At 43.7% G+C, this 14,019-nt stretch overlaps 1 protein-coding gene across 1 annotated transcript in view; it reads right to left on the bottom strand.

Moving 5' to 3' along the window:
- Positions 1 to 11,713, bottom strand: part of LOC306962333 (EMILIN-1-A-like) — a 44,888-nt gene extending 33,175 nt beyond the window's left edge. The window contains exon 1 of the mRNA XM_079555452.1: positions 11,236 to 11,713. Coding sequence (XP_079411578.1) covers positions 11,236 to 11,393 — 158 coding nt within the window. The 5' untranslated portion in view covers positions 11,394 to 11,713. The remainder of the gene's footprint in view (positions 1 to 11,235) is intronic.
- Between the last annotated feature and the right edge of the window lie 2,306 nt (positions 11,714 to 14,019).

The following is a 14,019-nucleotide window of genomic DNA, read 5'->3' as shown; positions in this document are numbered from 1 at the left end:
CTCAGCGCCGCAAATAGACCAATACGGCTCACTCCCGACCCCAGTGCTGGGGGGCGGGGGTCACTGGGAGGAGATGTCCTTCAGCTTTCTGAGTTCATTATAGCGTTTTTATAGGGCCCAATTTGTACTCAACTAAAAGTGCTACCTCTCTCGGCACGTCCCACTGAGAGGGGGCGACAGGGAAGACCTTGGACACACTCTGTGGTCTGGGAGCAGCTAAAGATCCCCTCGGGAACTATAACATGTACTTGCAATATTGTGAGGCAGACGAGTGCCAGTCACTGATCTGGTGCTGTTCTTATTGAGCCAAGCCACACGCCATTCTACTAATTTGATGGACTATCCTATGGTCTGACTCTGGTGTGCGAGAAAAGAGGAAGAGAGAAGGCTGTCGTAATATGCTTGTTGTTGTTCCTGGAAAAGCCAAGCTAAGTAACTCATGCCCCTCGAGGCCATAAGCGCCACTGCAGATGTTGTGTTTTTTTACTCATTGATTGTCCGTGAGAGTATATACTAAGCTGACAAATAAGACACATGGAGAGAGGGATATTGAACATCCAATTACACATTGGAGATCTTTTTTTTTCACTCAAACTTGGCTTAAGTATTGTTTAAGTGGCGCTAGCCCACAGTTTTGCCCGTTAGCCTGTTAGCTTCTTCTTCGTGATTCCATTAGTGTGTATTGGTGGCTACTACCCGTAGGCAGTGAAGTTACAATTGTGGTTTTCTGGCACCAGGGGAGATGAAGACCCCCCAATCATCCCATAAACACTTGTATTTCCCCCAGAGGGACGACGGAAAGGATTTATTAAGGTAAACAAGTTACTTATGTCGTATGGCCAAGACGAGCTGTGACAGACATGATGCAGTCAAAAAATCGAGAAGTTGCAGTCATGTCTACATGGACAAACATAGCCCCAACGCATTTCTGCCTAAAAGGCCTTCATTGGGGTTAAATATTTTGGAACGCTAGTCGCAGAGGGACCTTCTGCCATACTGCCGCCAGTCACAAGCAACACAGGCCAGGTAGGACATGACCGCATTTGACTTTCCCTGAACTTTCCCGTGAAAATAAACCCTGCTAGCATGTGGCACTTGCCTTGGCTACACACCTGACGCCTGCTGGTTGTAGCTGTGGTTCTCTCTTCGAGCCATCGCACTGTGGAGATGAGTGCAGGGCAGGCTCACTATTTTACAATCCCCACGTCTTGCAATGTCACATGATTATCCTGTAAGAGTGTGTTTCCATGTGCTCCAGTATCCAGGTTATTAACGGGGATTTTAAGTTTCCTGGTTTTAGCTGTGTGCGTCATCGCAGAATCCTGATTTCTGTTTCCTTGGTAAGTCAATATCCAGGTTATTAGAAACCAGGATACTCTCAATGGGACATGTCCAGTTTCCAGGAGAGGGGACTGGAGAGCACAGTGTCCTGGTTTCTCAGCGCTGCTTGTGCATGTGTGAACTTTCGAAACAGACACAACACAAAGCCTTTAGAACTTTACAAACCACTTGTGTCTGTCAGCAGTACTCTCGGACTAAACGGTCATTTTGTGACTGTACAAACCTGCACTCACGGTGCTTTGGTCGCTGAAGCTGTGACAGAGCTCTACAGTTTTAAGTGCTTCCTCGGACAGGTCTAGTCTGTGTTTAGAGAGATGTCTGAAAAAGCCATCAGTTGGCGACATTGCTACGGTTACCATATTTGTCATTAGCCCCGCCCCCCCTTGGAGCATAAATATCCCGGATACTGCAGTTGCTCAAACAGCCCTCAAATGGATTATTTAATGTCATGTATTTGAGCACTGGTGGAAAGGACAAGCTGTTGGGTATCAGACTGGATCAGTCAATGTCTTGGTCAGATCAGATTAATCATAGCTGTGCTCAACTGTCCTTTTAAAACACAAGAAACAGTCTTGGTTAACGTTTGAGGTCAAAAACAGGCAAATCTCCTCATGTTCAAGTTCCGATGGATGCAGTTTTTAGTTTAAACCCTTATTTAGCAGGTTTTCTCGCAGTCATGTGACTCGCAAAGTGACGACAAATTCTTGGTTGTTCCCAGACCCAATAGTAACTCACTGAAAAGAACTGTTCTGCACAGAGGGGCAAACGCCTGGAACTCGCTTCCTTTATTTATTAGAAACACTCTAAAGTATATTTCAAGTTGAAAGTAAAAGGTCAATTAGCTCAGTACATGTGAGCAATAGTATCCGTCTTCTATGCTTCCTATGGCTGTATGATTTATGAAATGTGCAACGTTCATGTGCATTTCGACTGTTTTGTAATTTTGTGTTTATTTTTATGTCAGGAAGACTAGCAACCACTTTGAGGGGGTTAGTTAGCCTGGGAATACCCATGATGCTGTGTTCTAAATAGTTTAGTTCGAAGGTCTACAGCAGGTAAGTCATACGTCATCTAATACCATTATACGATTGGCTGTGGCGGCTACATGCAGACACATATGATAGACATTTGTAGCGCCTGATAAACGGCTATGGACGATCGTAAACCACACCTCTGCTACGAGAAAATGAATTGGTGGTCCCCAGATTAAATATAACTTGTGATATTTTGTTTGGCCATAGCCAGGCCTGGGGTTAATAAAAGTAGCACAAATCCAAGTCACGTCTCCTCAACTTCAGCTGCTCCTAAAAAACAAAACAGTCCCACCTTTATGAACAGCTGGTTAGTATTTTCTCTTATCACCTGCCGCCTTTCACATGTGGACGGGCACAGGTTCAAACAGGCACCATCCTGTGACCTTGACAGTTCACAAATTTTTATACTTTGTCTTAAAAATGAAATCCTGTTCAGTGACGGGAGTTCCCCTCCTTCTGACCTGTGCGTGTTAAAAACCTTCTCCCCGTGGTTTCTGAAGTGTGAGCTGTGATTATCTGGAAACAGCTGCTTTATCTTTGATCTCCTCATGTTCTATGGCTTTCATATCTAACAATCGCCTGCAGCCTCTCGCTCGAGCTCTGTCTGTGTGTTTTATATCCGTCCTATATGCTCCCGCTAACAACCACCTGCATCTGTGCTACATGCAACTATCACCCTCCCTGAAGACTCTCGCTTTGCATTTATGTTTATCCTCCTTTAATAATGACCTGGAAACACTGTAAACACATATGGTAACAGATGGTGTACTTTCATCTGCTTTGTTAGTACTGCAGCAACAACAGCTATAAAGAAGCCACAGTTTGTTCATTTTTCTCTTAATATAGTCTTCGGTACATCACATAATCAACTGCAAATGGAGAATGGGGTTTACATTATGCTCCAAATATGCTGCTTTAGAAAGGGATTATAGGACATCCGTTACTGGATTATTATTCCTCGCTTTATCCACTACCTGTGTTCTTAATCTTGGCCAAATTTACTGTGGAAATCCAGAGAAAATGAGGTTCAACATGTAGAAGGATGTAAGGTGACCCCAAAGAGTTTGATTTTGTCACAATGAAATTCTCGATCATAAATAAACCCTATTTGGACACACACTCTCAGCTCTGACCATACTGCTGTGGTGGTCTCTGTTTCGTCAGATAGTGCCGCTATTCTTGGTCAAGTTGAAAATAGCGCTGTTCTCTTTGGCCACTGCTGAGCAGCGATAAGGAGCTGACAAACGGCAGAGGCAACGGTTAAACGTCAGACCAGTCAATGGCAACAAATGAACTAGTGTGTGAAGTAGAACCGATAACAATGCATGAGGTAATGATGAAGTTTCGTATAGCTTCATGTTGTTTGACTGAATTTCTAAGCATTCTTTATAGCTGAAACACATTAGGAACCTCCATCTTTGAAATGACTGAGACCGAGAGTCGACTGAACCAGCCATTTTAAGCTCATCCCTAACTTTCCTAACACATTGTCACGATAATGCTAACAACTAGCCAGTTCACAATCGGTAAAAGACTTTATGATTACATGCGCATTCTGACTATACACTGCGTTCCAAATTATTATGCAAATTTGATTTTTGTGTCAAAAAGGCAAAAAAAAAAACAATAATAATGAAACTCATGGATGGTATCGTGTCTTGGGGCTCTATGAATCACTGACATTAATCTCAGAGACCTGGGATGATTAGTTGTCGGGTTAAGCCCAGTTAAGGGAAAAACTACTGAAAAAGAGTGTTCCACTTTATTATGCAGATCATCATTTTCAAGCAATATGGGAAAGAAAAAGGGTCTCTCTGCTGATGAAAAGCATAAAATAGTTGAATGCCTTGGTCAAGGTATGAAAACCTTCGATATTTCATGAAAGATTAAGTGTAATCATCACACTGATAAGAGATTTGTGGATGATTCAGAGCACACTCCGGTTTGTGCCGATAAAGGCACAATATGGACGGTTTCTGTCAGACAAACACATCAGATAAGGAGAACAGATGCCACAAAGCAGCATACAGGTATTTGAAGCTGCTGGTGCCTCTGGAGTCCCCCAAACATCAAGGTGCAGGACCCTCCAGAGGCTGCAGTTGTGCATAAACCTTCTATCCGGGCCTCCCCTAAACGGTTAATTGAATGCTGATGAACAGAAACGGCTGCAGTGGCTCAGAAATACATGAGGACTCATTTTCAAACAGTCTTGTTCACTGATGAGGCCGTGTAACTCTGGATGATCAATTCAATGGAGTAGTGAATGGTTGGTGAATGACCACAATGTCCCAACAAGGCTGTGACGTCAGTAAGGAGGGGGCGGAGTTATGTTTTGGGCCAGAATCAAGGTGAGAGAGCTGGTCGGCCCCTTTAGGCCCTTTTAGGCTCCCTGAAGGTGTGGAAATGACCTTTGAAAAATATGTGGAGTTTCTGACTGACTACTGTCTTCTATGCTACAAAAAGAAGAGCCGTGCTTTCCCTAACAAAATCCTCTTCATGTATGACAACGCACCATGTCATACTGCAAAGAATACCTCTGCATCACTGGCTGCTATGGGCATAAAAGGAGAGAAACTCATGATGTGGACCCCCTCCTCCCCTGACCTCAACCCTGTTGAGAACATTTGGAGCCTCAACAAAAAAAACTTCTATGAGGGTGGGAGGCAGTTTTCATCCAAACGGCAGCTCTGGGAGGTTCTTCTAACATCCTGCAAAGAATCCAAGCAGAAACTGTCCAAAAACTTACAATTTTAAGGGATTTAAGAATTTTGAAGCTGCTGTCACACAAGGGCTCCTATGTTAAAATATAACTTGACCTGTTAATATTTTTTTGATTGAAATAGCTTTTGATTTCAGTAAATATGACCTCCTAATGCTACAAATACAACAAATGACCATTTTCAGTTAATTACAAGCTTTAAAATGTATTGAAACGATGAGTTGCATAATAACTTGGAACAGTGGATTTTGAGGTTTTTACTATATTTATTTTTGAAAAAAATACTGTTATCACTAGGAAATTTTTTCCACCACATTTAAATGATCCTCTACCAGTTAAAGACTTGAAAATTATGCTGACTCTCATTTGAGTTGACAATTTAGAAAATCTTAGAAAAATGTCATTTGCATAATAATTTGGAACGCAGTGTATTCTGACGAACAAAGCTAATTTCATAGACATGATAGACAAATTGTGAGACAGAAGCAAAGGTGGTCAGCAACAAAGTGAATTTACTTAAATATGACGTTTAGGTTTCTTTCTGTTGATGACGTTGCACATAGTTAAGGCCGCCATTTTGAAGACCGAAGTGGAATACATTTGTTAAGTGGTGACGTCACACCTCTACTTCCGGGTTCGCAGGTGTGCAAGAAAATACAAAAAACTCTTTAATACCACAATCAATATTTCTGAAACTCAACTGAGAGTTACTGGACATACTTATTTATCAGGCTCATTAGCCAAAAGTGCTGAACCTACTGCTATAAAAGTAATATTTACCAAAAACACTACATCCGGGGGGGATCGGAGGGTGTGCTCCAATTACAGAGGGATCACCCTCCTCAGCCTCCCTGGTAAGGTCTCGCTGGAGAGGAGGCGTCCTATTTGGGAACCTCAGGATCTCATCTCTGCTGTTTGCAGACGATGTTGTTGGGAGGGTTTGCAGCCGAGTGTGTAGCGGCCGGGATGAGGATCAGCACCTCCAAATCTGAGGCCGTGGTTCTCCTCCGGAAAAAGGTGCTTCCCCTCTACAGGTCGGTGGAGAGTCCTTACCTCAAGTGGAGGAGTTCAAGTATCTCGGGGTCTTGTTCACGAGTGAGGGACGGATGGAGCGTGAGATCGATAGACGGATCGGTGCGGCGTCAGCAGTGATGCGGTCGCTGTATCGGTCTGTCGTGGTGGAGCTGAGTTGGGGCAAAGCTCTCGATTTACCGATCGATCTACGTTCCCACCCTCACCTATGGTCATGAGATTTGGGTAATGACTGAAAGGACAAGATCGTGAGTAAAAGCGGCCGAAATTAGCTTCCTTCGCAGGGTGGCTGGGCGCACCCTTCAAGATCGGGTGAGGAGCTCAGTTACCCGGGAGGAGCTCGGAGTAGAGTCGCTGCTCCCTCATGTCCAAAGGAGCCAGCTGAGGTGGCTAGAGTGTCTGTTCCGGATGCCTCCTGGTCGCTTCCGGCGGGAGGTGTTCCAGGCAGGTCCTATTGGGAGGAGGCCTTGTGGAAGACCCAGGACACGCTGGAGGAACTATGTCTCTGAGCTGGCCTGGTGTTGCCTCGGGGTCCCCCCAGAACAGACTGCTGCCTCCGCGACCCGGCCCCGGATAAAGTGGAAGAAAATGGATGGATGGATGGATGGCCACATCCGGGTTAGCGAGAAAAATGCTAACGGCGCAGCACCTACGCTAACTCTGGAAGTACCGCAGTAGGTGCGGCATTTTCAGAAATATTGATGGTTGTTTTTAAGAGTTTTTAATGTTTTTTTTCTTGCATAGGACCCGGAAGCAGAAGCCGTGATGTCACACTTAACAAACGTATATCTCTACTCAGGATGAAAATAAGGGCCAACTGACTGACAGAAGTATTTTGTTGCTCAAGAAGATAAGTGTAAAAAGAGAGCACATGTTTAAACAAACTAGCATGCGGTTATGTTAGCAAGGCAAAGACTCTCCTCAGACTATGAACACATCGAAGAGGAAACAGAAAACCTTTATCTGAGAAATGTACAGTTTGTCATGTCAACAGAGCCTCAGTGTCCAGGACGTTAGCATGCTGCTGCTAGCATGCCGCTGTTAGCATTTAACCTCGGCACAATAAACACATGTGCGGCTCACATTTATGAACCCTTTGAGGAAAAACTCCAGTAACAGCTCAGCTCTTACCACTGTCACATGTTGTATCCAAGGCGAGATGATTTAGAGCGTGGAGGTTCGTCTGACCTGGAGCTCAGCAGCTGCAGCTAGTGACCACAAATGTTATCAATGCCAGGCTCTTCTGCTTTTAAGTGCTGTCTGTGACGCTCCAGGCAGGTTGTATAAAGCATCAAATCTGAAGTTTTCACTTTTCTTTAACCTGTTACTTGCCATCCATGATTAGGGTTAGGTAAGGTAAGTATGATGTAAGTTTAGGGTGACCAGATGTCCCAGTCTGCCCGGGACAGCCCCAGTTTTGAGCTCTCTGTCCCATGTTCCAGTGGATTTCTCCAAAACCATTGATTTGTCTCAGTTTTACTCAATTTCTGTTCCAGGAATCCCAGTTATCCACCAGTTTTTGACTGGATATTTAATGATTTTTGTGTACGTGAAACACCAAGTTTACATACAGGACCAATTACCAAAAATCAACCAAATACAAAAGCTTTTCTGCTGATTGTTCCATTTAATTGACATTAGACTTTTACAGACAAGCAATTTACCATTCAACATGTGGGAAAATGTCCCAATTTAGCTCCCATAACAAAGTCTCAGTGTCCAAATTTTAGATATGGGAAATCTGGTCACCCTAGATGTAAGTTTGTTTCACTCACACAGATCTTACACACAGTTTTAGAAACTCATTGGTCGATGCAGGAGGATACTAGACTCCAGGAAGGAGGGATTTTACAAAAAAAAAAAAATATTACTTACTTTTCAGCAAGTAAGTAGATTCAGAATTTTTTGAACCATCAGTGCTAAATGGGTTTTTTTTTATATAGTGGGTGGGACTGTTGAGCTCTACAGGCTGTGAATACGCTCAAAAAATAACCCGAACCCTAAACCCTAAGATGGCAGATAACAGGTTGAACATCAGCTCTGGTCATCTGCATGAGGTGCTATTTTTGGATGTAGCATCTTGTGTTGAGTCAGTGGAGACACATAGTTTGATATGATATACACCGGCCAGCGGTCTCAAGATGGCGGCCATAACAACAAAAGTCCCGTGGAAGCCGCTTTACACACTGCACTCAGAGAAATCAGAAGTCTAACTTGCAAACTGCTCACTGAGAGGCAGGAGACAGGATAACCCCACATGTGCACACTCTGAACTGAACATGTGTAGCCTTCTCATACACTATTACCATTTCTCACAGCTAAAAACACACGATTTAAACGTGTTGTTCCTTTACTGGGCCTGTTTAGTCTGTCATGGTGGTGTGGTCTGTGTCATCATAGTTTGGACTTCAGTCTGTGCCGCTGAGCGCTTTTCCCTTTCGGCTCTCTGTATTGTGTTACTGATGTTAACAATAGATGATGCAACTAAACGCAAGAGTCAAAGGGAAGGATTTGACTTTAACAAACAACTTGGGAATTCATAAAGTTTTATGGGGATATGAGAGTTCACATCACAGTCTCGTCATTTTTAACGTCGTGGGAATGTTCCTGGTTATAGTGTTGTGTGCAGGAGGTGTTCAAGATCTTTACCTCTTTATAACAGCTTTACAGCACTGTACAACTGGTTAAAAAAAAAAAAAAAAGAATCATCAAAAGGTTTTGATGGTTTTGGTCCAGGGAGTAGTAAGGAAGTTGTTTCAGCTCAAAAAAATGGTACAAATTGAAAATAAATAGTGTTTTACGGAACATTATCGTTCTGTTTTCTGGTTCTAGATGATAAATATTTTAGTAGAGGTGTCGGAAAAAGTATCGTTCAGGTATCGTAAACCAAGTAAAGTTTAAGTACCAGCGTCGAAATTGTCTTTTTAACGGTGCCCAGCCCTATACACAGTATTGATGAAACAACACATATTTATCACGGCGAGATCGACACATTTTGGCAAACTTAAAAAAAATATGAAACTTAAAAATGTGCAAAAGTTCAGTTTTTAGTCACAATTATCCAAAGGTAGTACAATTTTAGCCTTGTTTTGATATGGTTTAGTAATAATATCAATAATATTGCATATTTTTGCAATGCAGTGTGGAAATGCGCTTGGTAAATGTATTGGAATAAGCCGCCTTTTGCTTTGATCACTGCTTTGCACTTTTGACGTTTTCTCAGTGAGCTTCACGTCGTCGTCACCGGAAATGGTTCTGACTTCACAAACTGTTGAAAAAAACATTTCAGGGACGACCTCATGAAGCTCATTGAGAAAATGTCAAGAATAAAGAGCGAACATTTAAAATATAAAACATATTTGGAGTTATTTCACCCTTTTTTGTTTCCTACATAATCCCACATGTTCATTCATGAGTTTCATTTCTTCAATAAGAATCACACAATGTAAATATTAACAGTAACAACAACATTAAGTAAACATGTAACATGTAACATGTAGCATGTAAACATGTAGCGGCTCATCATGCAGAGGCTGAGCAGGATCATGAGGCGTGGATGCAGGCCGGGAAACCCAGAGCTGGGTCTGCCTTGGAGTACAAAAGATTCACCAGTGCACATAAATAATGCTTTTTAACTAAATGTGAACTACACAAGAGAGCAGACTCTATAGACTCAGACTCCAATAATGTGGCTGGCTTCTGGAAGTAAATGCTCGATGCCCAGTGTCATTGAATCAGTTTGGCTTCAAATCTAAGTCAGGCACTGATTTATGCGTCTCTGGACTGAAGGAGGCCATGCACCTGTATCTAAGGACAAACTTAGATGTTTTATTGACGCATCTAAAGCATTGGACAGAATGAACCACTGGAAGCTCTTTCATACATTGAAGCAAAGAAGTGTACCTGGTAGTATCATAAGAACTTTGGTGTACTGTACTGGTACTCTAACCAGAGGATGTAAGTTGTGTGGGCAGAGCAGTCTCAGCCTCCTTTGGGGTGAAGAATAGGTTGCACGGATGTGTTTTCCAATCAACTGAATAACTGTAAAACAGGTTGTGTAACTAGTGACGCTGTAGTAGATCATCTCATGTAAGCTGACGATAATGCACAAAAGAGTGTTTTAATCTGCCGGACAAAAGGGGACAAGGACCTGTGTTTCCCAGTTTTTCATTTCAATCAATCAATCAAACTTTATTTATAAAGCGCTTTTCATTCCAAAAGGTATCACAAAGTGCTTTACAGATTACAACATTTAAAACAATGTGCCTGGCACAACCTCCCATATATATTTGATATATTAGGATTAAATACATAGATTAGTCAGTTAAATGCTAAGCTAAAAAGGTGGGTCTTGAGCCTTCTCTGAAACAGGCTGCGTGAAGCACTTCATCACAGATCAGCTCTCTGATTCTGATTCTGATTCTGATTCTGATTCTGATGATGATGATGATGATGATGATGATGATGACATCAATCGTTATGCCCAAGCAAACAACACATCTGCTGTATTACAGTGTAGCTGTTACAGGGTCCTGTGTGTCAGGGTGGACCATGACTGATGTGGACAGGTCCATGTTACAGAGACTGCCCTTGAGGATCAGATCATTTTCTCCAAATGAAAACTGTGGATCCACTGTCCAATTATAGAGTTTTTTATTTTCATTGCTTCCTTCATTCTTTTTTCTTTAAACCCTGACAGTTATTATTAAATACTTGAAAATCAGTGTTTACTATTTAACTTCCTGCTGAAATCCTAATAATGAGGTTGGTCAAAGGACAAATTTGCTGCTTTCCTTCTTCACCTGTCGGTCTGTGACGGGAAGTTCAGAGTCAGTGACACGTTCGCTTTGAGCTCAGAAATATAAAGTTGAGAAATAAGAAGCAGAGCGATGATGTTTGTGACTATTCTCTTTGACAAAACACGTGTCTGAGATTGGGAAACATTAAATTGTAACTAAGTCACGTGTTCCGAGACTTGAAATGGACTTGATGAAAGGAGAAGTAAAGCTGCAGCAAATGTGATAAAGACTTCATGGTTTGAAATCTCCCTCTCGTAGTCGTCTCTGTTTTGGGGTTCATTCAGGTATTACAAAGCGTGCACGTGCCTACCTGTGCCTGCTGGCCGCGCGTGTCCCGTGCGCGTTCCCCCCGGTGTACAGGCTGTAGGCTGTGCGCATCGGGAACGCGCTCTTGGCGTGTCCCCGTCCCGGAGCGCACAGGCAGGTCCAGAGCGCGAGCAGCAGCGTCCACAGCCCCGCGGCCACCATCCTCGAGGCGAGGGGTGCGAGGGCCCGGGAGGGAGGGGGCACTGAGGAGGGGGGGAGGACTGAGGGCCTCTGTCAGCCGCGGGACCCTCCCAAACCCTGCTCCATCGACTCTGCGCTCACGCGGGCTTGCGCATCCAGATGTGCCGGCCGAGCGCCTGGTCCAAGAGGCAGAGCAGGGAACCGGAGACTATGTATCCCCCAAAGTGAACGCACAAAGCGAGTCCGGGGTCCGGTCCGAGGTCCGCGCGCAGGTCCGTTTCCTCCTGAACGTCCCGGGAGCGCGGCGCTGTCCCACGATCTGTCACACGCGCACGAAACAAAAGCAGTTGCGACAGAGTGAAGCGAGTCCAGCTGCTGCGGAGCAAAACTTTTACTCCACCCCCGCCCCTCTCTCTCCCTTTCTCCCTCTCCCTCTCTCTCTCTCTGTGGTGACGGGCCGCCCCCACCTCCACCTGCGCACAGCAGCTCCACTCTCCCCGGGCTTCAGGCTGATGGAGAAACCGTATAAAAAACATCATACAGTAGTAGTAAAATTATTTAAAAATGTTCTTAGACACTGGGGACTATTAAACCAGGCGGCACTGAAAGTACTGAATGTGCTGTGCAGCTCTATACAACTTAAAGACACCAGTTTTGACTTCTGGACATTTGTGTGTGAAGTGCAAAGTTCCCAACCAATGAAAGTTTGCAAAACCCCACCCCAAAACAGCCATTGTCCATGTGTTTTATAACAACCGTAGTGGAGCACGGCACGTTTTTCCCCTTTGAAAACCGAATAAAAAGCTGAAAACGACGCCTGCTAACTTTAGAGCCAAGCTAATACTCCTTTACCATCTGTGTTGTCGTGGTGCCTTTCATCGTGTATTCCCATCGTGTCCCAGCTTTTAACACAGAAATCTGTTCACCCTACAATAGGCTCTAAGGGTTCTCAGTGTTGGTGCAAAGTGCCCCCACCAACATCTGATGAGTGACACTTTTCCTCCATTATTCTTTAATCACATGCTGCATTCATCCTGAAATCAGTTCGGACCAAGTTCCCTGTAGCTCACACATCCCCCAAACATCCGTGATCCACCTCCGTGCTTCACTGTAGGAATGGTGCACCGTTCAGGGGTTCCCCAGGTCATACATCGTCATACATATCAATCAGCCTAACCTTGAGCCTGCCCTGGCCACTAGCCTTAAGGATAGTGGGTTGGTGTCTATAATCAATAAAAGTGGGGGAACATAGGGCTGACCTCCCGTTGATCACAGGCTTTGTTGACTCCTCCAAATGTAACGTTGTGGCCAAAAAGTTCCATTTTGGGTTCATCATTCAAAATGACATTTTTTCGGAAATTTGTGTTGGTCGACTTGACTGTGGTTTGGTTTCAACAGAATCTCTCATTTTCCACTTCTTCATTAGAGTTTGAACACTGCTGATTGCCTGGGATATCTTTTTATATCCCTTATGCCAGGGGTGTCCAAACTTTTTTCATGGGGGGCCACATATTGGAGCGTACACGGGGTAAAGGGCCATGGGTCGGTGGTTAGTTCCACGAAACCTCCGAGTAGCAGCGGTTTAAATTGTGCCTCATGCCTTTATTCATGCTTAAAACCTTAATGCCAGCTCTGTCTCACAATAAAATGCTAGTTGTTCGGTTATAATTGTGTAGAATTATTACATATTAAATAAAAAAGGACCATCTCTGATAATGTGAACCGATTCAGCAAGCAGCCCAAGGGCCACCAAAAATTGGTCTGAGGGCCACATTTGGCCCGCGGGCCGCACTTTGGACACCCCTGCCTTATACAGTTCAACTACCTTTCTTGCAGATCCTCTAACAATCCTTTTGCTTTCCTCATGACTCAGAAACCAGAAACATGCCTTGCCTTGCCTTGCCAGCTCTGGATAACAGATGCAAAGGTCTGCCAGGAGCGCAATAACTCACTGACCTTTCATAATAAATACAAACACAGATCACTCTGTGTGTTGTCTTTCATATTCATAAACTGTACTGTTTATCACTTTAGGTTCTGGAGCCGATTTTGAAAATACCCATATACCAATATATCGATTGGCCCTAAGATGATTTATTTTTTATTTTATCATCTTTTTTAATTTGAGCATCTGAGTTCCACAAAGTTCTACACAAGAGCAGAGTTCAGCACAGTAAGCAAAGCCAAAGAAAGAAACATGTGCAGATGAAGTAAATAAATCAATCAATAACATGGATATGATGCTCAAAAGGAGCTTTCGTTTCTGATTTGTGGAAAACTGCACTTTCCTTTAGGCTACAAATGGAAGGGTTGGCCCTTGGTGTTTCAGGGGTGTATAAAATTGTCCGCGACACAAACTTGCCTATCCCTGTCATGGTTGAACCAAAGCAAAAATCCCTGTTTTCTTTTCATTAGATTACAAGTAGGCTTCATTACTGAAACATAGAAACATTTTGATGTCACTATGATCCTACACTTTTTCAAAACAGCGCAGTCAGTTCATAAATATCCGCGAGGTCAGAGTTGAAGCGAGTCGTCCTCGGGAGTCTGTAAACCTCTGTGACCTCGGGGTCGAAAGGTCCCGCCCCCAGACAGTCCGTAAAAGAGGAGCGAGCAGGTCAATGTCAGCAGCCTGCAGCACCGAGGG

Source organism: Gobius niger (genome assembly GCF_951799975.1).
Source record: "Gobius niger genome assembly, chromosome: 4".
NCBI classification, from domain to species: Eukaryota; Metazoa; Chordata; class Actinopteri; order Gobiiformes; family Gobiidae; genus Gobius; species Gobius niger.
This window is presented reverse-complemented; position numbering and strand designations above follow the sequence as displayed.